The following is a 22,302-nucleotide window of genomic DNA, read 5'->3' as shown; positions in this document are numbered from 1 at the left end:
AAAATAACCGTAACCGGTTACTTGAGTTTCCAATAATCGATTATGAAATTTTGTCAAAATAATCGGTTATAACCGATCTGCATTACCTACCTTTCACTTCATTTCATATGCGCCAATCAACGTAAGCGATCTTCATATCAAAATAAGATAAACACCATTACAAGTTCTTGAATCTGAATCGGTCCCCTGACGTGCTAAAACACGTGTATTGTGATTCTCACGGGACGCCCTTAAATAATTAAGAGGGTATCGGCTTCAGATTGATCTTGTACCGACAACTAAGGATAAATATCGAAAAGGATCGCACCGTGATTCTGAAGTTGCGGCAGTTTTATAATTTATAGATCGTGTCATTTCAAACTCGATTATCTTAACTAAAATGATACAAAATATTTGTCTTTATGAAAGTGTTTATAGAGCAAAAATCACAAGTATTTCTAATTACCGCCGTCAAATTGCCGTGTCTGTGACGTTAGTGAGTCATGTACTGCTCTCGACGCCGCGACGCCTTCATCCTTTGTTGCCAATCCGTCTTCCTGATTGCGCAATTAATATACACTTAAATCGATTGTGTTATAAGTCCACGGAGCGCTTAAGCGACTTTATGTATAGGATGATGCAACACTTTGTATAAATCAGAGGTGATTAATAGGGTTATCCTATTTTCAAAATATACTTGAGATCAAGTTCAGTAATTGTTTAGCAGGTTATGGCTGGAGTTCCTTAAGAATAGTTATTTGTTTTACAAGGGGGCAAAGTGGTTGTTTAACCGTTCGGGCTAATATTGACACCTGAACAAGCGAAAGATTCCATAATTGAACCACGAGCGTTGCAAGTCAGAATTATTACTTTGCCCCATATGTGGATAAAATACAACTTTCTCATTAGTTTTAGAACAATTAAGAGAGCCTTTACCAGCTGGTGTATTGAAAAAAAAAACTTCAAAAAAGAAGAATATCAAATGACTCTAAAAGATAAACTAAGTACTGAACAAAAAACAGAGTAACTCTGAGAATGGTAATTTTAAAATTTGCTATATTCTCTTAACTGAAAGCACTGCATTTTCTATCCCAATGCACCGTACCTACAGGTGACCGAGGGAAGCGAAGGTCTCAGTTTGGACAAAAATGCCTTTGTATATCATTCCGTGTGTTATCCGGTACAAGCCGCATTTCTCAACCGATTCTCATATAATTTAGTGAGCAGGTTCGATAGCTACAAAACTTTTTACAAGCTTTTATGTAATTTGCTCTGTTAGTATGTATGGGACAAATCTTGCAAGTTAAATTTGACCCACTTCCCGGTTTCCGATGAAGCTGAAAAATTTGCATACATATGTAAGTCGGGTGACAAATGACAAAGCAATATTATGGTATAGTCAGCATCAAAAGTAGCGGATCAAACAAGGTTTCAAAAGTATCTACCATTCTGTAACAGCTTAACAAAAGTTGATGGTTCTATATGTAGACCAATTAAGACTGTAAAAGATATAGTTTTGAAAGTGATTTTTAGAGAATTATCTGTATTTGGAAAAGTTATCCGGAATATCAGATACTTTTGGCGCGTTGTTTCATCCGCTACTTTTGATGCTGACTGTACCATCAAGCTGAACTGATGATGGAGACAGGAGGTAGCCATAGGAACTCTGTTATAAAACAACGCAACCTATGCCTATGGAAATAAAAGTACAGTCCGCGACAAAAGCTTGTAATTAAATAGTACATTACGATACAAGTGCGAAAAATAGGAAATTCGAAACGAGTGGCGATAAATTAAAACACGACCGAAGGGAGTGTTTTAAATCGACACGAGTTGCGAATTACCTATTCGCACATGTATCGTACAACGTTTTACAGTACATATGGCCCTTTAAATGTTCGACACAGTAACATAATATGCTACTTCTCGCACTAGTGCTATAAAGTAGCCCCATATGTACTGTAAATGAAATTTTTGCCAAAAACTTATTGTTATTGAATCAGTTCTTGTTTTTTTCTTCAAACCCAAGCCATGGGGATTTGCGACGTTTACAGTAGCAGTCTTAATTATAGTAGTTGATCACGTTTGTTCAAACAAACAAGTCCAACGATTAAATATCTATAAGGGACTTAAAGCAATTCTAAATTCAGAAGTTTCAGCCAGTCTAAAACGCATCTTACTAAAAGGCATTTGAATGTGACGACACGATCTAATGGTACCATTTTTTAAGCTCTGAGATCTTGTATTTTTTTGTCGTATTATATCGTCTATCTATTCAAGTAGTTTTGTTATTCGGGAATGAAGCTTAAAGAAGATTCTCCAAAAACAGCTGCGAAAGAAGTAAAAGAACAGCGTTCCGTGTGGTTATCGTCAATTGCAACTTTTTAATTGGTAACAAACAACAGATACATGTATGGTTCTTGCTCAGTATTTTGTTTAGTTTTTAATGCGACAGGCTCATCTTTTCCACAAATAACATACCTACTTAATTATATCTAGTGAGTTTGTAGACCTCGCGATAAGCTTTAAATATTCCCACTGATGATTACCAGTTCGCCGGACGATATCAGCCTGACAGTTTATTCGCAAAAGCTGAAAATTGCGAATAACTGACAGGCCCCTTTATATTATAAATGCGAAAGTACTGTCCTTTTCTTATGCTAGTAGATAACAGTGTTGGCCGAACGTTAGAATTTACCATTAACCATTACAAATTGAACCGTAATCTGTAACCGTCCGTTACGGTTTACGGTATTTGTAATTATTAATGGTCAATTCTAATTAACGTTCGGTCAACACTGGTAGGTATTAGATATTATAACCCCAAAAAGAGGTATGAATGTAGTTTTTTATTCTACTGTTCCTGTGTGCTATAATATAGCCTGACCAACATTGTTTATTATGTTCTTTTTTTATCAAAAAAAGTTGGTACAATATGTATACATTTACATAATATTTTGCCAAACATAACGTTTATCGGCGAATGTTGCACTCACTTACCTACAGTTTTTGTGTACCCGATCTTATCTTATGAACTATTTACGCAAAAGATAAGCACACTCAAGCATCCGCATGCAGAGCGCATTCGCACGAGACTGATGTAGGTAGGTATGTAGAATTGTAGATGCACATAATCGTAGTTATTTCTTCACATAGTTCATATATAACCATCGTAATAACGAATTCAAGATAGGGGAACTGCGTAGAGGCATCCGAAAGTTAAAGGGGAAGGCTCAAAGAGAAAATCGGGATTAAAAGTTTCAAGATTCCGCCATTCCTTTTGGAGAACGCATGGAGCTGTTTTAAATTTGAAATAAGTAAGCGCTTTGAAGGAGTTGCATACGTTTTTTGGAACGTGTAAAGATGGCAATTTAAATATATTTGCGAGAAAAAAAGAAAGACGAAAACTTTAAGCTATTTATAACGTTAGTATGAATAAAGCGTAGCTTTATTTGGCGTTCATAAGCGCATTGTAATATGCCTACTTGAATAATAAAATATATTTATCTTTATATTATCTTTAAGGAAATTCCATTTTTAGATATTTGACAATATGTAGAAACAAAAAAAAATAGGTATATAAATAGAAGATAGAAGTAAAGAATTACCTACATTTTATGTTGCAATCTACGTTGTAATTACGTTTAATAAAAATAAAAAAAATTCATAGTTAAGAGGGAAGAATAAGTAGCTTTGCGATCCTGATCTGTGTGTGGCTTGGGCCCATTGACGGTTTTAAATTAATATTTCCCAATCCAGTAATGTTTTCTTTTCCTGTATCAGTGTATCATTTATTTAAATATATAAATATTAAAGGATATTATTACAAAAATTGACTTAGTTTCACAGTAAGCTCAATAAGACTTGTGTTGTGGGTACTTTGGTACTTAAATACATACAAAACACCCATGACTCATGAACAAATATTCGTGCTCATCACACAAATAAATGCCCTTACCAGGATTTGAGCCCGGGACCATCGGCTTCATAGGCAGGGTCACGACCCACTAGGCCAGACGGGCCGTCGTAAATATTTTATGTCGTGAATATGCATATTTTACATATTTTACACGAACATATCGTGAGTGTGGGCGTGTATTTCATGAGACCATAGCGTATTTAGGTAAACATCATTTGTATTTTTTATTACTTAAAAAATGAAAAGGCTATCAGCTACCCCTAGTGTAAATATTTTCGACAGCGAAACGTGACGTACGCGTTTGCGTTAAGTGTCATTTTGTATGAGATTTTTGACTTTCCAAAACGTCCCGCTTGGCGCGCTGTTCAAAAACCCATACAAAATGAGACTTAACGCAAACGCGTACGTCACGTTTCGCTATCGACTAAATTTACACTAGGGGTACAGGTTACTCTCAATTTTAAAAAACCAAATCTTTTTAAACAAAAAATATACTTGATAATTACAAATTGTTTTTTGGTCTATTTCCTCAACGAAACGCAACCGTCCGTACGTTCCACTTGGCTCCCTTATTTTTTTTTTAACCGTAACTGGCGGAGACATCTTCGAGACTATGGAGTCGCGCATACTGCCAAAGGCAATATCATTATTTCATATTCCTCGAGATGAGTTCGGAAACGTTGGCCATGTTTATTGTTTGATTCTTTTCTCTGCGTTTACGATTTTGGCAAGCGCGCTATGCCACTTTTCGAGTGCTTATCTTGCGAAAAATTGAGTTTGGATTATACTGTTTACTTAGTATTTATGTATCTCTTTGTTTTCGTTTTGTTTAAATTTTTGTAAGTTACGAATGTAATACAAATATAATGACTAATTTTGTAACCGAAATGGATTTTTATAAGGATTTACACCTTTGAATTTCTTCGCAGATGTGCCTATAGGTTTCCTCACGATGTTTTCCTTCACCGAAAAGCTAGTGCTAAATATCAAATGATATCGTGCATGAGAGGAGGCCTGTGCCCAGCAGTGGGACGTATATAGGCTGAATTATTATTATTATTATTATTTCGTACATAAGTCCCGAAAAACTCATTGGTACGAGCCAGGATTTGAACCCGCGACGGATTGAAAGTCGGACGTCATATCCACTCGGCCACCACCGCTTTTTGATATTTAACACATTTAACACATATCAGTGAAAGAATAAGGATCAATGTCAAATGGCGTTCTAAAATTTTTAATCATGTGTAAATTATGCGGTATGGCAGTAAATTTGCGTGGCCACAAAGTTTTCTTTGAAAATACATATTTGTTAATTTGAGAATTAATGGAGAATACATTCCATGACGAGCAAAAAAACATACTTACTTTTAATTTGTTAATAATATTGAAACCAATTACAGCAGCTTTCATTAAATACAGAGAAACATAAAAGACGAATAGGACTTCAACTTTTAACGCATAAAGCGGTAGAAATTTTACATGTGTCGGTGAAATATCGAAAATACTCAAAAATTTCTCGTCCTTTGTTTCAAAACAAAAACCTGTGCCCCTAGTGTAATTTTAGTCGATAGCGAAACGTGACGTACGCGTTTGCGTTAAGTCTCATTTTGTATGGGTTTTTGAACAGCGCGCCAAGCGGGACGTTTTGGAAAGTCAAAAATCTCATACAAAATGACACTTAACGCAAACGCGTACGTCACGTTTCGCTGTCGAAAATATTTACACTAGGGGTACTGTACAGTGTTTTCTTCGGTGTGTGTTTTACCGTAATGTGATAAAATAAATGCACACAATCATTTTTTTTTTATTCACATTGAAATAACAATTTATTGTATATACCAATAGATGAATAATTCAATTAAAATACATACAGCGTGATTTTGTTATTTCTGATCATACTCTGAGGGGTAGATATGTAGGTCATACTGAACAACTTTTACTGTGGGTCCAAGCCCGAATTCGGGAAGAAAAAAACCGAACAAGTGCGAGTCGGACTCGCTCACCGAGGGTTCCGTGCTTTTTTGTTATAGCGGCAACTATCTCGGTTCATGAGATACAACCTGGTGATAGATAGACAGACAGTACCTCCACCTTACAGAAAACAGCAGCCAAATAACACTAGACCCTACTAATAGTGTTGTGTTCCCTGCCGGGGAGTAAGGTTGCCAGAGCTCAACGAGGGGGGGCGGGTTTAGGGTCGGCAACGCGCATGTAACTCCTCTGGAGTTGCAGGCGTACATAGGCTACGGAGACTGCTTACCATCAGGTGGGCCGTATGCTTGTTTGCCACCGATGTAGTATAAAATAAAAGACAGACAGACGGGAGGACAGTGGAGTCTTAGTAATAGTTCCATTTTACCTTTTGGGTACGGAACCCTAATAATGACTTGTTCTATAGAAAACACAAAAAAGACCATCCCTTATCTCGAGCCAACATCAAATTTTGGTAAATGCCGCAGGTTTTACCTTAAAATGACAAGCTCTCATATTAAAAGGCGTTTGGAAGTCGTTTGTTCCGCTCCCACGTGTACCACGCGTAATGCTCTACAGGTTATCGGCGGAAGCGATTTACAAACAAAACGACCTGTACCAATTTCTCCGGAGGAATCACTGAATGAAGTCACAGACTTTGTCCTAGTTCAGGAAACAGAGGCTCAATCCTAATGGAACTGTTACAAAACTAAAATAAGTTTTATTTTGTAATTTAATGTAAGGTTCACATTCTGTATTAGGTTTCAAGTAAATAAAGATTTATTTATTTATTATTTATAATTTAAAGACCTTTGTCGGTTCGAAATTTGAACAATATGCGATACCGTAATACTTTGCTCCAAAATTCGAAATTATATTTAAATTTTGTCTTTCCCATCACGGAACAATGGTGCTTCGGACATTTGGGAGGCATGCGCAGAGCCAAAGCTAACACGTAGAAGCTCTTTTGACTATTAATTTAAGGGGTACACTGAGCGGATGCTTTTGGTTTTCACCCAATAGTCTTGTTCAATGTTAGACTACATACTGGCTGGCAATGGAAGTTAAAACCGTGACAGTTTTTGACATTCATAAGTACCTAATTTGTAATACCTAACAGGCCGCCAACGTACATATCATTCACGCTTGATTTGGTTTGATTGTATTTGTAAGTGAAAGTTAAAGTCTTTATTCTTCAATTTAGCCATATTCTAAATTGAAGAATAAAGACTTTAACTTTCACTTTTCACTTTAAATGCTATATATAGTTGATGCTGTTGATGTTGATGATGAGGATATGAGGATAGGCCACGGCCGCTTCTCCATACGAGTACAAAAGTAATCTGCATTTTCCTGTCTGGATTTTAACATCATTTAATATTTTGACACAGTTTGTTGGATATCAACCACAGGCTATGCCCCTTTGTTTAATTTTTTCGAATCTTTAAATAATTAAAATAAATAAGAGTAAAGATAATAATATAAGAGGAACATTTCAAAATATGCATGACATCTGTTTTTCGCTCCTACACAAATAAAAAAATCGAAAAAACAAATATAGATACATAGATACATATAGTTATGGTTAATATACATCCAAATATATAAAAACGTTTTCCTTAATGTCAATATCCAAAGAGGAAAATAGGAACAACGTTTGTATGAAAAAGCGGCCGTCGACTACCCTCTTAGGTCCAAACGAATTATTATGTAGGTACAGTCAGCATCAAAAGTAACGGATCAAACAAGGTATCAAAAGTTTCTACCATTCTGTAACAGCTTAACAAAATGTGATGGTTCTGTGTGTAGAATAATGAAGACTGTAAAGGATATACTTTTGAACATACATTTTAGAGATTTATCTTTATTTGGAAAAGTTATCCGGAATATCAGTTCCTTTTGGCGCGTTGTTTCATCCGCTATTATTGATGCTGACTGTACGTGTGTTATAATTCCGCGGTCGCCTTCATATTGCACCACACGCCATAAGTAATTTAAGATTAATTATTCCTGAACAGTATTAATTACAAGCGTACAAGAGAACAAAATGAAAACACCCTCCCTTCTCGAGAAATTACAGCATGTTTATTAACAAATAATGTGACGGTGGAAGGTATAAATTATAATAAATTATATATAAATATAAATTACTCAAAAGATTTCGACTTAAGGGACATTCGGCCCGATTCAAAGAATTATTAAGACACGTTTAAGATCTTTAAAAGTTCGATAACTAAACAACATGTCAAAATTGACGTTTATTTCGATTCCACTGTGATCCCAATAAGATCTATCTACGATATTTCTAAGGTCAAAGTGACATTGGTTGCTCGAATCGAGCTGCTTCGACATACAAACGATATCTAAATGAGGACTTATCTAAACCAGAACTTATCGTTATCGTATCTCATTCTTCGAATCGGGCCGATAGTTGTCATTGTCATTATTTCCGAAAATCTTCACTTTACCAAAAATGTTTTTTTGGAGACCGTTATTAATAATGACTTAATAATGGACGTAATTTTGCACAAAGAATGATGTTTGTATTTAAACTTCCGTGTGACATATGACATATCGCACGAAGTAACACAACAATTATGAATGATAGTATAAGATTGACGGGAAAAAATAGTTACAATTAGCGATTGAGACGCAAAACGAATGTAACGAACATAGAATTGAATGATACTAATTACGAATGACCAGCATCGAACGTATGGAAAAAATTGAGGCGTTTAAGTGAATGAGGCCAAAATCGATAGTGACTAATGAAGAATGAGTCCTAGGAAGACCGTGACGAATATATTTGGTCTCTTTCTAACGAACGGAAATTTCAAAATTTCGAATAGAGACACACGTTTAACATTCGTACATTTCGTTCGTACTATGGAAGGTAGAGGCAAGAATAGAATCTCCATGTACCAAAAATGTCTGACAAAATCCATAAATAGGTGGCGCTACAATACCTAGAATACTTGAAAAAAAAATCGAATCATAGACAGCGCACTTCACTCCGTCAATAACGCCTAGGTTCTTAGATACTCTAGCACTACTCTGGAGAGATTTGAAACTATTTATAGCTGACAGCTGGTCACTTTTGCAACAGTTCTGCCCATGGAGATTCTACTCCTTGCCTCTACCTTCCAGAGTTCGTACATTTTGTAGATGAATGTAGTTCGTGTCATACACGATGACGCGCTGATTTGTCAAATCTAACCTTTAATAACATGCCATTACAAGTCAAGGCACGCGTCTTCGTAAATGACACGATCTATAAAGTCATTAAATTATAATTTTAAAAACTAGTAGTTTATTGACCCTAGTTCTGCCGGCACTTAAAATATTTAAAAAAAATGCTAAACTAGATTTTTGTAATTTTAATGTCCATTGTATTTAATACTGTTAGGTTCGCTGAATAATTGACTACAATGTGACCTTCCGCGTCTAGACATATAGTAATTTATGACATATGTATGTTGTGCCGGTCATTACACCAGTGACGGTATTGTTCGGTAATAAGCACCGTGATAATTACTGAATTGAACTTGAATATTAACTTTTAATAACGAATTATTTTCTACAGGTTCGTAATATCGAAGATACATCTATTGAGTAATATGAGTAGAATTTAAGGGCTCCTCTACACGATGGCCCAGCGTAGGCCAGTCCAAGGGACGCAGCTATGCGGTGAAATGAGATAGCAATATCACTTGCTCCCTCTAACGCATAAATGCGTCCCTAGGACTGGCCTACGCTGGGCCATCATGTAGAGGAGCCATAAGACAATTTCGTGCTTGGAATTTGATAGGTACTTAAACGAGATGGCGCTGTACAGCTCCATACATACTTTTGCGTATTGAAGGTGGAGGTAAGGAATGGAATCTGCATGTACCAAAAAGTGTCATTAAAAAACCTTAAATAGGTGGTGCTACAATACATAGAATACTTGAAAAAAAAATCAAATCATAGACAGCGCTCTTCACTCTGTCAATAATGCCTAGTTTCTTAACTACTCTAGCGCTACTCTGGTGAGATTTGGAACTTTTATTTATAGCTGACAGCTGGACACTTTTGCAACAGTTCTACCATAAAAGATTCCACTCCTTTTAATTTCACACTATATAATTTTACGATTACGCTGATTGTTGCTTTTGTTTAGTAGTGCACAATAAAGAATATTATTATTATTATTCTCTTTATTCATTTAATATCTTAGATTAGGATTTTTTATAATATGGATATAAAAGTAAAATATAAAAACACTTACAAAACAATACAAAAGATATAAACACATTATAAAAACCCTAACCTAGGGTGCCGCCAGCAGCGGGGCAGGGCCCAAGCTGCCGGTGGTCAGGGCCGCAGAGAGAGGAACCGCCGGACTATCCGCGCCGTGCTCAAGATCACCGCCTTCTGCATCTGACCCTTGATCCAACCACCTAGCGAGAGTCTCTCAAGGTGTTGTTCGAGACTCTTCGCTATGAGACCGTTCGCTGAAACGACTATCGGGACAATGATCGTCGAATCAACATCCCACATGGCGGTTATCTCGTGAGGCAAGTCTTGGTACTTACTAGACTTGTCCTTCTCGGCTTTCACGAGATTCTCGTCATGGGGGATGGTGATGTCGACGAGCACGGCCCGGCGTTGCGATCGATCTATTATCACGATGTCAGGCTTATTGGCTACAATAGTCCTGTCAGTCCCAATAGAGCGTGGCACGACCATTTTTGAGAACTGGCGCAGGTGAGTACTTGTAGTACGGTACTTCGCGTTCCACAAGGCCGTATAGAAGAGCAAGTTGCTGGTGAATAATCCTGGCTACGAGATTATGTCTGTGCAAGTACACCGTTAGCAAGATGAAAACAACCGGGAATGATATGCCTGTGTGACTCACCGGAACGGCGGCATGCCCGACAAATGTCGACCGTACCGTCCTTCAGGATATATTTCCGATAGTTGTTCGTCATCATAACTTTGTCCGCAATTGCACAGGTTTGCCTCGGTTTCTCCGAAGAGGTCCCCGAATCGTAACCAGTTCACCGACGCGAGCAGGTCCACGTCGGGTCCCGTGAGGGCCTTGTAGAACCGCCCGTGATCCGCAGTACTTTGTACCACAGGTTTGCACCAGTTCTCGTTTGCCAAGGAGAGCGGCGTGAGGTTCCCGTCTACTGCCACCACATCACGATGCATCCCACACTTGTTGTTAAGGAAATAATTCCTGAGATTGCACACCTCGCGGTTATGGAGATCTTTGGCGTTTAGGAAGCCTCGACCTCCACACTTCCGTGGGATGTACAATCTCATAACTGACGAGCGTGGGTGTAGCATACGGTGTGTGGTGAGCAGTATTCGGACACTCCGGTCCAGGGCGTCCAGTTCGGTCTAAGTCCACCTTAGTATGCCAAAGGAGTATGTGAGTAAGGGCATTACCCAGGCGTTGAAGGCGCGCACTTTGTTGCCTCCTGACAAAAGACTGTTAAGGACTTTTGTGAGCCGACTAAAAAAGCGCTCCTTCACCGACTGTCTAATACCCTCGTCCTCAATACCCAACGACTGTGCCATACCAAGGTATTTGTAGGTTTCTGATTCAGAGATAGATCTGATAGACATTGTCTCAGATAGTTGTAAATTTGTTGAATTTAAAACCTTCCCCGGGTGTACATGCATAACCGCACATTTATCGACACCAAACTCCATGTTGATGGCACTACTGAAGACTTCGGTGGTTTTCAGTAGCTCTAACAAGTCTTGGCTATTTGGTGCAAATAATTTAAGGTCATCCATGTACAGAAGGTGAGAAATGACTTCACCCTCTCTCCGAAGCCGGCAACCTAGTCCCATATCCTTCAGCAGGGTGCTGAGGGGATTCAGAGCTAGACAGAACCACAAGGGACTCAGACTATCACCCTGGAATATTCCGCGCTTAATCTTTATAAAATCCTGCGGGCCAGGGCGGTCATCCCCGCTTCCTGGTTGACGAAGGACTGTTGTCCACTGCCTCATACACGCGCTTAGAAAGGCTCTTTAAGCTGAATCAACTTTATACAGCTCTAAGACCCTCCTAGCCATGAGTGAGGCACCGAATCATAGGCCTTCTTGTAGTCATTTCAAGCTGCTGAGAAGGCCCCCTTGTTCCGTCGGATTTGTTGGCAAATGGTCATGTCTATGAGGAGAAGCTCTTTAGTACCACGGGACCCAGCCCTACATCCATTTTGAGCGGTGGCCAAAATATTATTAGCGACAATATGCGCGTTAATTTTTGCTCTCAAAATGGATGTAAGGAGCTTGTAAAGTGTAGGCAAGCACGTGATGGGTCTGTAGTTCTTCGCTTCCGTGGTACTACCGGAATTGTAGAGGAAGGTTACACCAGTTGTTAGGGAAGGTGGGACAGAACCAAGCTCGAGGGCTTGTTGGAACTGCATTACCAACCGTGAGTGCGAACATCGAAACTATTATTATTATTTCTTTATAACCAACAATCTATGGACAAACTGGCCTGAACAGTTTGTCCATAGATTGTTGGTTATATACAGACTTACAAAACTAGTGTTAGTACATCTTAACCTAGGTCTCACAGCTTTTCATTTGGGGTCTTGGTACACAGGACGATGGGCAGACGCCCAGTGACTAAAAAATGGACAGTCCCATCTCTCCGCTATATCTACCAGCAAGCTGTTGGTGCTACCCCGCCGGCGATACATTTGAGAGGCGATTCTTTTCCTCATTATTGCATGAAAATCGTCCATTCGTCCATATATGACTGTTCCTTATACCTACCTATCAATTGGCCACTACAAGAAACCAAAAAAATAAAGCGGTGTTCACCTGGGTGAGATAAATATTTTTAAAACTGTAGGTAGCTATTGAAACCGCATATGTGAACAATTTGTTTTATAAATAAAATATTTTAGAATTCCTATTAAACACAGTTAATGGAAGAGTTGTTTAATTATCGCGCAAGTTCGATATGACTAGAAGTGGATCAATAAGTTCCACAGTACGAGCAAGTGTGCTGAAAAAATCTAAATATACTTACCAATATAAGATCATCGTATATATTTAAACGTGTCTCAGTTATTTTAATTATAGCTACTGTAACAATTACGTACCTACCTGTCCTGTAATATTGTACAAACACAATGGAAATTTGTCAAGGTTTTGAATAATAAACAGTTAAAGACGTAACCATTTTACATATTCTTAACATTTAGGCTTATGCAATGCATATAAATAAAGGCACAGCGGCATATGGATTGATTTGGTTCATAAGCTGTTTTGAATGTTGTTTTTCTTGGGACATGTAATTACGTATATACAGGATGAGAAATATGTTTTTACACTGAAAGAAATGTTTGCATAACTGTAACAAAATTTTGGTTACTGTTTACACAAAAATTGGGACTTGCGAACTATGTGTTATATGTTACAAAACCGTGTTTGGCTATCAGTGTTCAGGTACTGGGTATACACTACAAAATAAGTTTGTAAATTTATGCAAAGTTTATTTTCTTATAACCGTAGTTTAGTTATTTAGTAAAGTTACAAAACCAGTTCGGCTATCTATTTTTTTCAGTGTAGGTGTGATTGATACCGTACAAGTCTTGAAATTATACATGTATAGTCTGTATCTTTAGGTATTTAAAAAAAGGTAAACAAACAATTTGTACATTTTCGGGTAGTTTTAATATTTATTGGTTAACCAACCAAATGCAAAACCGCCTGGATCTGTCACTGAATATGACTTTAAACCTACATTATTTGATCATGTAATGTTTTCATCTACCCTCAGCTGCCTTAAGGAGCCATTTGAGGGTAGATTTTGTTTACCTTTTTTTAAATACCTAAAGATACAGACTATAGTTTTTTTTTTTTGTTAATAAAACATTAACAATTTAGGGGGAATCCGGGATACTTGCCCAGGTCATTCTTGGACAATCGTATAAAAAATGGGTAACAAACAGTTTTTTTTTTTCATAAATATTTATTTAAATATTAGGTGGCATTGGAGAGCTGATCCTCTTTTTCCTTACCATATTTTTTTATCTAAAATTATTATTTATATTCCAGTTACCCTTTTAAGTAATCAACCATAAATTTGTTTTCTACGGCTTTACATAATTATTTTATCATTTTATTTAAGATATATAAATGAAGTAAGATAAACTTTATTACATGTGTCAATCTGTCGCATCGCTAAAGGCGAATTTAAAAAAGTTATGGCTTTCGGACGAAACTTAATTTAAAGGATGTGTGCGGTATTTTAGTTTTTGTATATATGTAATATATATTATAGAATATATAAGTATTTAGTTGTATATAGGTATGTGTATATATTTGTTGTAGGTCATATACCATTGCATGTATATTGTAGGTTGTAATAAATACCTTTTCTATTTTATTTTATTTTGCGCCACTTTATACAGTACGGATGTCTACCGTCTCCAATTCTCCCTCAATTGCTCAATGGTTAACTGGAAGAGATCCCTTAAAGGGATAAGTTCGCCTTTGTACTAATGATGAGTGTTTATTTCGTGTTTTGTTTTCATTTCTGTACAATAAAGAGTTTTACTACTACTACATTGAAAAATATAACTATATTAAAACAATCATAATACGCTTAAATACTGTAAAAATACAAAAAAAAATTAATATTATTTATTTTAAATAGTGGCACATGGTAGTGGCACTCTTTAGTTATAGATTTTTAGTTTTTAATTAGTTTAAGTTTGTATTGTACCTATATTAACATTTTACACTATATAATTTTTAATTGAATTCCATTTATCAAGGTTTAGAATACGAGTACTCAATAACATAAAATGTAAAATCTGGCAAGCAAAAATTATAACGGCCTTTAAAATATTTTACATCAATACCTACTAAGTAATATAATTCTTGTATCTTTACATGTACTTTGTAAAGGTTTATAGTCTAATCTTGTATCTAATATCAGTCTCTAAACCTTCAAATGTTTTCGAAACTTAGCAAACGCGATCATGTTTTTTCAAATTTACGGTATGTATAACCACTAAGGACTTACCTACATCCTAATTCACTAGAATTTTTGTTTAATGCTAACAAATTCCTAGTAAATTTGATTCAAGTTGAATACCATAAACTATCTTCTAAATTGTGTTTATCATTTAGAAAGCACAAAAAAAAACAACCTGTATTTCTTATTATTCTATTTAATCGGCCTTGACATTAAAATTCGTATATCCATATAAAAGACCAGATTTTATTTAGATTGCGCATTTTTATTCGTAGTTCGCGATAGTTACAAGTGCGGTGAAATTTGTACAATGGCTCCGACACCGCAGGAGATACCCCAAGTGGATATCGAGGAGACAGAGCGCGTGAGCGGTGATGATCGTGATGGGAAACGCGTTGTCATCTCCGGGATTTCGGGCACCTATCCGCGTTCGCTCCATATCAAGGAACTCTCTGACATCCTCTACAATAAGGTCAGGCAGTGATTTTATTTTTTATTTCATCTGACCAAAGTCTCATGGGATAAGTCACGTTTTATCCGAGTTTTATAAAACTTCAAACTTCAATTCACTTGCCAAAAGATGTAAGTTGATAGTGACAGAAAAATGATAGCAATACAAACAATATATAAATTGGAACAGGACAGGTGCTGCCGTGACCAGGTGGCCTAGAGGTTATAGCCGTGAAAACTGAAGACGCCGCCCTCGGTTACTGGAGGGCATGGTCACTTTTCCATACTCTGAGGGCTGGATATGTAGGTCATACTGAACAACTTTTACATATTAAAATGCGATGAAAATCTGCTCTCATACACATGCCCCGCAACCGAGTCAGCAAATCTGTGATCTGTGATTTGTACATCAAGGACTACTACGAACTTATTAAAGTACAAAAAATATTTTCGTCTTTGTTTTCAATTACAAACCAATATTTTCAAGCAATAAGAACACCATATTAATAAATGAAGGAAATTCAGGAAAAAACGTGATTTCATAAACATAATAAAAACAGGACGAACTAGGTAATGGACGAAATGGAAATTAGACGAACGGAACAATTGACGAACCATGATATTGACGAACTGAGAAATGGACAAACAAAGGCCGATTTTCTTTGATAGCACATTAAACCGGGTTATATCGGAAGAGGGTCAATAAAGCTCTCGTTAAATTTTATTAATTTTACGTACAATAAAGTTAAAGCAAAATGGTTCATCGTAATCGCCAACCATAACATATAACTACCATATGCCATGGTTTTACCAGGTTTTTTGCGGGGGGGAGGCGAATCTAATGACAATATTTTTTTATGGACCAGCAGGATTTTTTCTCGCGATTTCGGGGTTGGCTGCACAGTTAAAGTTGTTCAGTATTACGTATTACGTACGCTTTCACCCCTTGGAGTATGGTCAAACATTATCACCTTATAGTTCAGATTATACTCCTTTCATAAACATAAAAAACTGTGTCAGCATTGAATTTTTTTACATTATTTTACAATAATTTAGGTGGACCCCATAGCGGATGGTAAACCGCGCTGGAACTACGACCACCCAGAAATTCCGAAGCATGTGGGCTTAATTCCTGGTCTGGATCTGTTTGATGGCCAGTTCTTCCGAGTGGCCTACCGCATGGGGATCAACATGGACCCCATGTCGCGGAAACTGCTCGAACAAGTCTACCAAGCCATATACGATGCAGGTATTTTAACTGACAGGTAATATCCAGACCATGATAGTGTATCCCATTCTTTTATGAATAACACAAAAAAATACAATCATTAAAAAACACTGAAAAACTAAAAATAAACTATCAATAAACTAAACTTTCTTCGCGCTTGGAACGACCCGGAAAGAAACATCCCATAATTGGGTACTTGACACATGTTGAATATTAAAACTAAATTTGGCTAAATGGATATAAAATGAGCCAACCATTAAAAAAAAAGTGGAATTAAAAAAGACATATTGAGATTTGAAAAAATACAAGGCTTAAATATTTTTTTTACTTTCAAAAAGAATAAAAGAAAATTGTACAATTCGATTCCTTACATTTTATTGAACAATAAATTATGAAAAACTATATGCTTTCAGGGTCCAAATAGCAATTTTCTTGATCTTCCATACATTTAGGACAGACTAATGTAATGTGACGTCACATTATAATATAATTTTGTTAGAGGCGTTTCAATCTTCGAGTGCGAGCGCCAGACTTTATCTCTAATGTTTGACCTTTTTGTGGCTTAAAGGCCATGAGTCCTATACATAGACATTTTGAGCCTCAGGAAAATTAAGATCGATTGACATTATTTACAAAAAAACTGCCAAGTAGCCAAATAATTACATAATATATAAGTAAAAAAAACCCTACTACATATTCCTAAATCTCTATATAAAGAAGCCAACTGATTACCAGTTCGCCGGACGATATCGGTCTGCCAGTTATTCGCAAAAGCTGATAATCGCGAATGTAAATAGGCTAGATGATAACGGCCTAGTCGGTATTATAGTCGGTATAGTGACCCTGACTACGAAGCAGGAGGACCCGGGTTCAAAACCTGGTATGGCCAATTATTTATGTGTTCATCACTGATATTTATTTGTTCTTGAGTTACCTATGTATTTAAGTTTTTTTTTTTTAACAAGCAGATACGTTTGCTGGTATTTAACTACTTAAGTATTAAAAAAAAACTATTATACACATCGTCGTCTAGTACAGTCAGCATCAAAAATAGCGGATCAAATAACGCTTCATAAGTATCTACCATTCTATAACAGCTTAACAAAAACGGATTTCTTTAATATAGAACAACTGAGACTGTAAGTACTTTGGAACGTGAATTTTATAAATTTATCTATATTTGGAAAAGTTACCTGAGGTGTCAGATACTTTTGGCGCGTTGTTTCATCCGCTACTATTGATGCTGACTGTACAGCCAGGATCAAAAGTAGCGGATCAAATAACGTTTCATAAGTATCTTCTGTATTCTGCAACAGCTTAACAAAAAGTGATGACTTTAATGAAGAACAACTAAGACTGTAAAAGATATATTTTTGAACGCGAATTTTAGAAAATTATCTACATTTGGAAAAGTTATACGGAATATCAGATACTTATGGCGCGCTGTTTCATCCGCTACTTTTCATGCTGACTGTACCACCAATACAAGCCTTATTGAGCTTACTACAGTAACCCCCCTACAGGCCTAGGTCGATTTGTCTAAGAATGTCCCATAATATTTTTTTTTATTTAGATGAATAGAAGTTTAAATTATATCAGTCGATCCGGTTTGTTATGAAGATCACATGTCATAATGGGACATATTGAAATATAGTAATATAGTATTCAATAATTTAAAAAAAAAACAACATTAATGAGGGAGACCGGGTGAAAGAAGGATTATTGGGTTTCATACAGTGAAATTAAAAAGACAGCTTCCTGCGCCTAATTATGTAGAATAGGAGGTAAAATGTTTTTTTTTTGTCACTGCGTCCACCTTGACATATTTCAGATTTGCCCTATGGTTGATTGGTAAGATACCCACAATAGGGTATTCGACTGCATTTAAGATACATTAGTTCACACCATGCATAAAATAAAGCACCAGATAATTATTAGGAAAACATAGGCAGCAGTTATTTTTAAACACAAGTTCTATATAATAAATAGGATAGATATATAAAAAGTAGGTGAGTTGATATGACATCATTGTGTAATGTTTCATATGAATTTGTTCATATGCTTGATTTGTTGATGAAAATAATAAAATCACTATATACATGCCTTTAACATTTGTGGAGTTACCTTGATTCCTCATAAACTCCATCGTCAGAACTCGAACTTGACAAAAATCTGTCTTAAAAATCTAATTTGCTTAAGAAACACAGCGAAGAGGACAAATCGCCAAACGTGAACAATGCGTCGTTGAAGAGTTCCATTCTGATCATCATCAGCAGTTCCATTGCATCAAATGTCACTTGTATGCCTTTCTCATTTGAAGAGTTTCCTCGATTCCTCATGGATCCCATCATCAGAACTGAGTTTTGACAAAAACGGGACCAATCTGTATATATACAAATTTAACCAAAAAAATAATTTTCAAGATCGGGACGGAATTATGAAGTAACAAACTTTAAAAAAAAAAACATAAACCGAGTTGATAACCTCCTACTTTTGAAATCTTGAATTCGGTTAAAAATTACAGTAAAACTCTTACAATCGTACGCAACGCACAAAACGTCCGTTATAATACGGTACATGATCGAAACGTCACGATCACCAATAATTTGCAGCAAAACCATAATAATTTCTCAACAGCCGTCTCAGTTAAACGGTAGACCTATAACTTATAAGCGTCTTGATTGATTCAGAATTATCTCCTTCCAATAATTCTAGGTGTAAACCCAGAGCATCTGTCCGGGAAGAAAGTCGGCGTTTACGTGGGAACATGTTTGTCAGAAACTGAAAAAGTCGTTTTTTACAGCGGCTTTGAAGGAAAGACGGGTTTAGGTATAGCTGGGTAAGTACATATGTTTTTTTAAACTTTTATCTAAATTTATACTTATATAATTTTCAATCGCATGCATTACCAAATAAAACCGGCCAAAGGCATGTCGGGCTATGCGTAGTGTTGTAGGGTTACGTAGTAACCCAACCGTCCTAGCTTAGCAGAGCCAGTTTTTATCCAATCTCGGCCACTGTAAGGCTTGGTCCCTTTTTCTTTGGTGTATGATTATACTATTTCAATCAGTAATGGCTAAAGCGGCCAAAAACTTAAACTTCAGATGTACACCTTATCAAAAAGCTTACTAAAAGACTGGTCGACTTCACTGGTGACCAAAGAACTGGCAGCTTCCTCTCGCAACGTATTAGTGTCGCAATACAGCGGGGAAATCTTGCCAGCATCATCCGGCCAAATTTTTTAGAAGTATAGTAAACACCCTATAATGCAGTGGCACCAGCAATGGGACGTAGAAAAGTCCTTTAAAATAATCCTTAATCCTTTTATCATCAGTTTTTAAACACTTACAACATTTTCCCATAAACAGGCGCCATAAAGATCCTTAAGTTTTATTTTTTACTGATTCATTAAGTTACTTTTAAATTTAATGGCGCCATGCATCCCATCACTGGTGCAAAAACACATAGTTTTAATTTGTTCATAATATTGAAACCAATTGCAATATCTATAATTAAATACATCTAAAACATAAAGGATGAATAGGACATTCACTTTTAACGCATAAAGCGGTAGAAATTTTGGTGCAATTAAAATACTCCAAATTTTCTCTTAAATTCAATTATAGGACAATTGGTGACGTTAACATATTTTATTTTGTATTCTTCTATAGTTTAAATTTAGTTTCATTTTATAAATAAGTTAAATTATAATTACACGTTAAATATTCTTACTTTTAGTTAATATAGGTTACCCCATTGTTACTTAGGTGCAACAAGTCAATGTTCGCCAACCGGATTTCTTACTGGCTGAACGCGAAGGGTCCGTCACTGGCTATCGACGGTGGGTGCTGCAGCTCGGCTGTAGCGCTGGAGCAAGCCTACCAGGCGCTCACTCGAGGCGACTGCGAAGCAGCCGTTGTAGGCGGCTGTAATATATGCTTGCATCCGCAAACTTCTATTCATTTTGGCAGGTACATATTAAACCATCATCGTATATTTGAGAGCCCAACTCTTGTCGGTGGAGTAACCGCCATTCAACCTGCTTTTTTGATATTGTTTTGAGCTCTTGATACAACACTACTTCTTCTCTTAAATTTAATCCATAAACGCACGACTCGAGTCTCAACCTGCGTCCTCTTATTCCTTTAACTTTTGCTTCTATTATAATTGTCGTCGTGTTTTTATATAATTGTCGTGCATTTCAGGAGGTGCCTTAACATATTGCCTCTTGTATTATCAATTGTCTTTATTAGAAATCTTTTTCTCTTACTAAATCTACCAATTCTTAATTCGTTCTTCAGTAACTGTTAAATATACTACCTAGGTACAGTCAGCATCAAAAGTAGCGGATGAAACAACGCGCCAAAAGTATCTGATATTCCGGATAACTTTTCCAAATAAAGGCGAATTTCTAAAATTCGCGTTCAAAAGTATATCTTTTACAGTCTTAGTTGTTCTATATTAAAGCCATCACTTTTTGTTAAGCTGTTACAGAATGGTAGATACTTATGAAACGTTATTTGATCCGCTACTTTTGATGCTGATTGTACAGCCAATAATCACGCCTAATAATACACAAAAATCTTCTTGCTACAATTCCGGACCATTTCTTACGCATTTTATAATAATATTTCTTAAAAATATTGTTTTATGGGGTGCTTGCAAGCAAAGCAGATAACAACTGAATATTTGAAATGTCCTAATTAAGCTTATTAAATGATATCCAAAAAGGCATATTTTTTTTGTTCATCACTTAAAGACCTCTAGGGCGCCATGTTCATTTAAATATGACGTCATAATTTATATAATCATGGACTTAGAAGTTATGAGGGAACATACCGGTCAAAATCCTTTTCCATTTGCTTCGCTGTAGTTGGGTAATTAATATATAAATATAATTGATACATTTTATTAAATGCGTTGATATATGAATAAAAATCAAAGAATAATTGTTTTACTAGCCGAATTTAGTGTCCCACTGGTGGGTAATAGTACGGTCGCCAAATCTCAAAAGCCCTCTAGAAACACGATTTAATTGACTCGGCTCGGCCTTACCCACAACCGGTATCAATGTGTTCGGACAGTTCTCCTGATCACCGTACATGCGGTAGTAAAGCGGAAAAATGGTGGAGGGGATAGTAATGACGTCACAAAGATGGCGGCCGGACCTATTCTTTTTGGCGGTGTATCTCGAAAACCACTTAACCGATTTTAATCATCGAGGTGTCAAATAATAGCTTATATTATGGAGATTATTTCCTTTTCTACAAACATTTACGTGAAACCTATAGGAAAAAAAATAATCACAAAAAACAGTTTTTTTTATAAAATTATTATTTTTTATTTTGTAAAAATCTCCGTAAATATTAGCATTTCGCAAATTTTGTTTAATATAAAACATATTGCTTCATTATCAAGGAATATAATGAGCCTTAAAACATACAGATCGAGTAATAAACAATGAAGCTACACTCATTTATTTGCGCATGGGTAACGATAACTGGCTTTTACCGGTCGAAACTGTGGTGACTGTTACGATACGTATTGAATGGAATTTATAGAGTATCGGTTTTAATTACTGAAATTATAATGACAACTATAAAAACCAGACACAATAATGTTACCTTACTTCGACGTTTAGTCTCTTTTTTCGTCTTAATCATAGGTAGGTACATATTTCTTTTTACTTAAAAATTTTATACTCAGCTCGGCCTTACCCACAACCGGTATCAATGTGTTCGGGCGTTTCTCCTGATC

At 36.3% G+C, this 22,302-nt stretch overlaps 1 protein-coding gene across 1 annotated transcript; it reads left to right on the top strand.

Moving 5' to 3' along the window:
* The first annotated feature begins 15,077 nt into the window (after positions 1–15,077).
* LOC133528320 (fatty acid synthase-like) lies at positions 15,078–19,955 on the top strand. Its single transcript, XM_061865664.1, has 3 exons — positions 15,078–15,339; positions 16,374–16,566; positions 19,261–19,955. Exons 1-3 carry the CDS (start codon positions 15,178–15,180, stop codon positions 19,386–19,388), a joined length of 483 nt encoding a protein of 160 aa, XP_061721648.1. The 5' UTR covers positions 15,078–15,177; the 3' UTR covers positions 19,389–19,955.
* Positions 19,956–22,302: the final 2,347 nt, after the last annotated feature.

This window comes from Cydia pomonella, chromosome 19 (genome assembly GCF_033807575.1).
Source record: "Cydia pomonella isolate Wapato2018A chromosome 19, ilCydPomo1, whole genome shotgun sequence".
Classification (NCBI taxonomy): Eukaryota; Metazoa; Arthropoda; class Insecta; order Lepidoptera; family Tortricidae; genus Cydia; species Cydia pomonella.
This window is presented reverse-complemented; position numbering and strand designations above follow the sequence as displayed.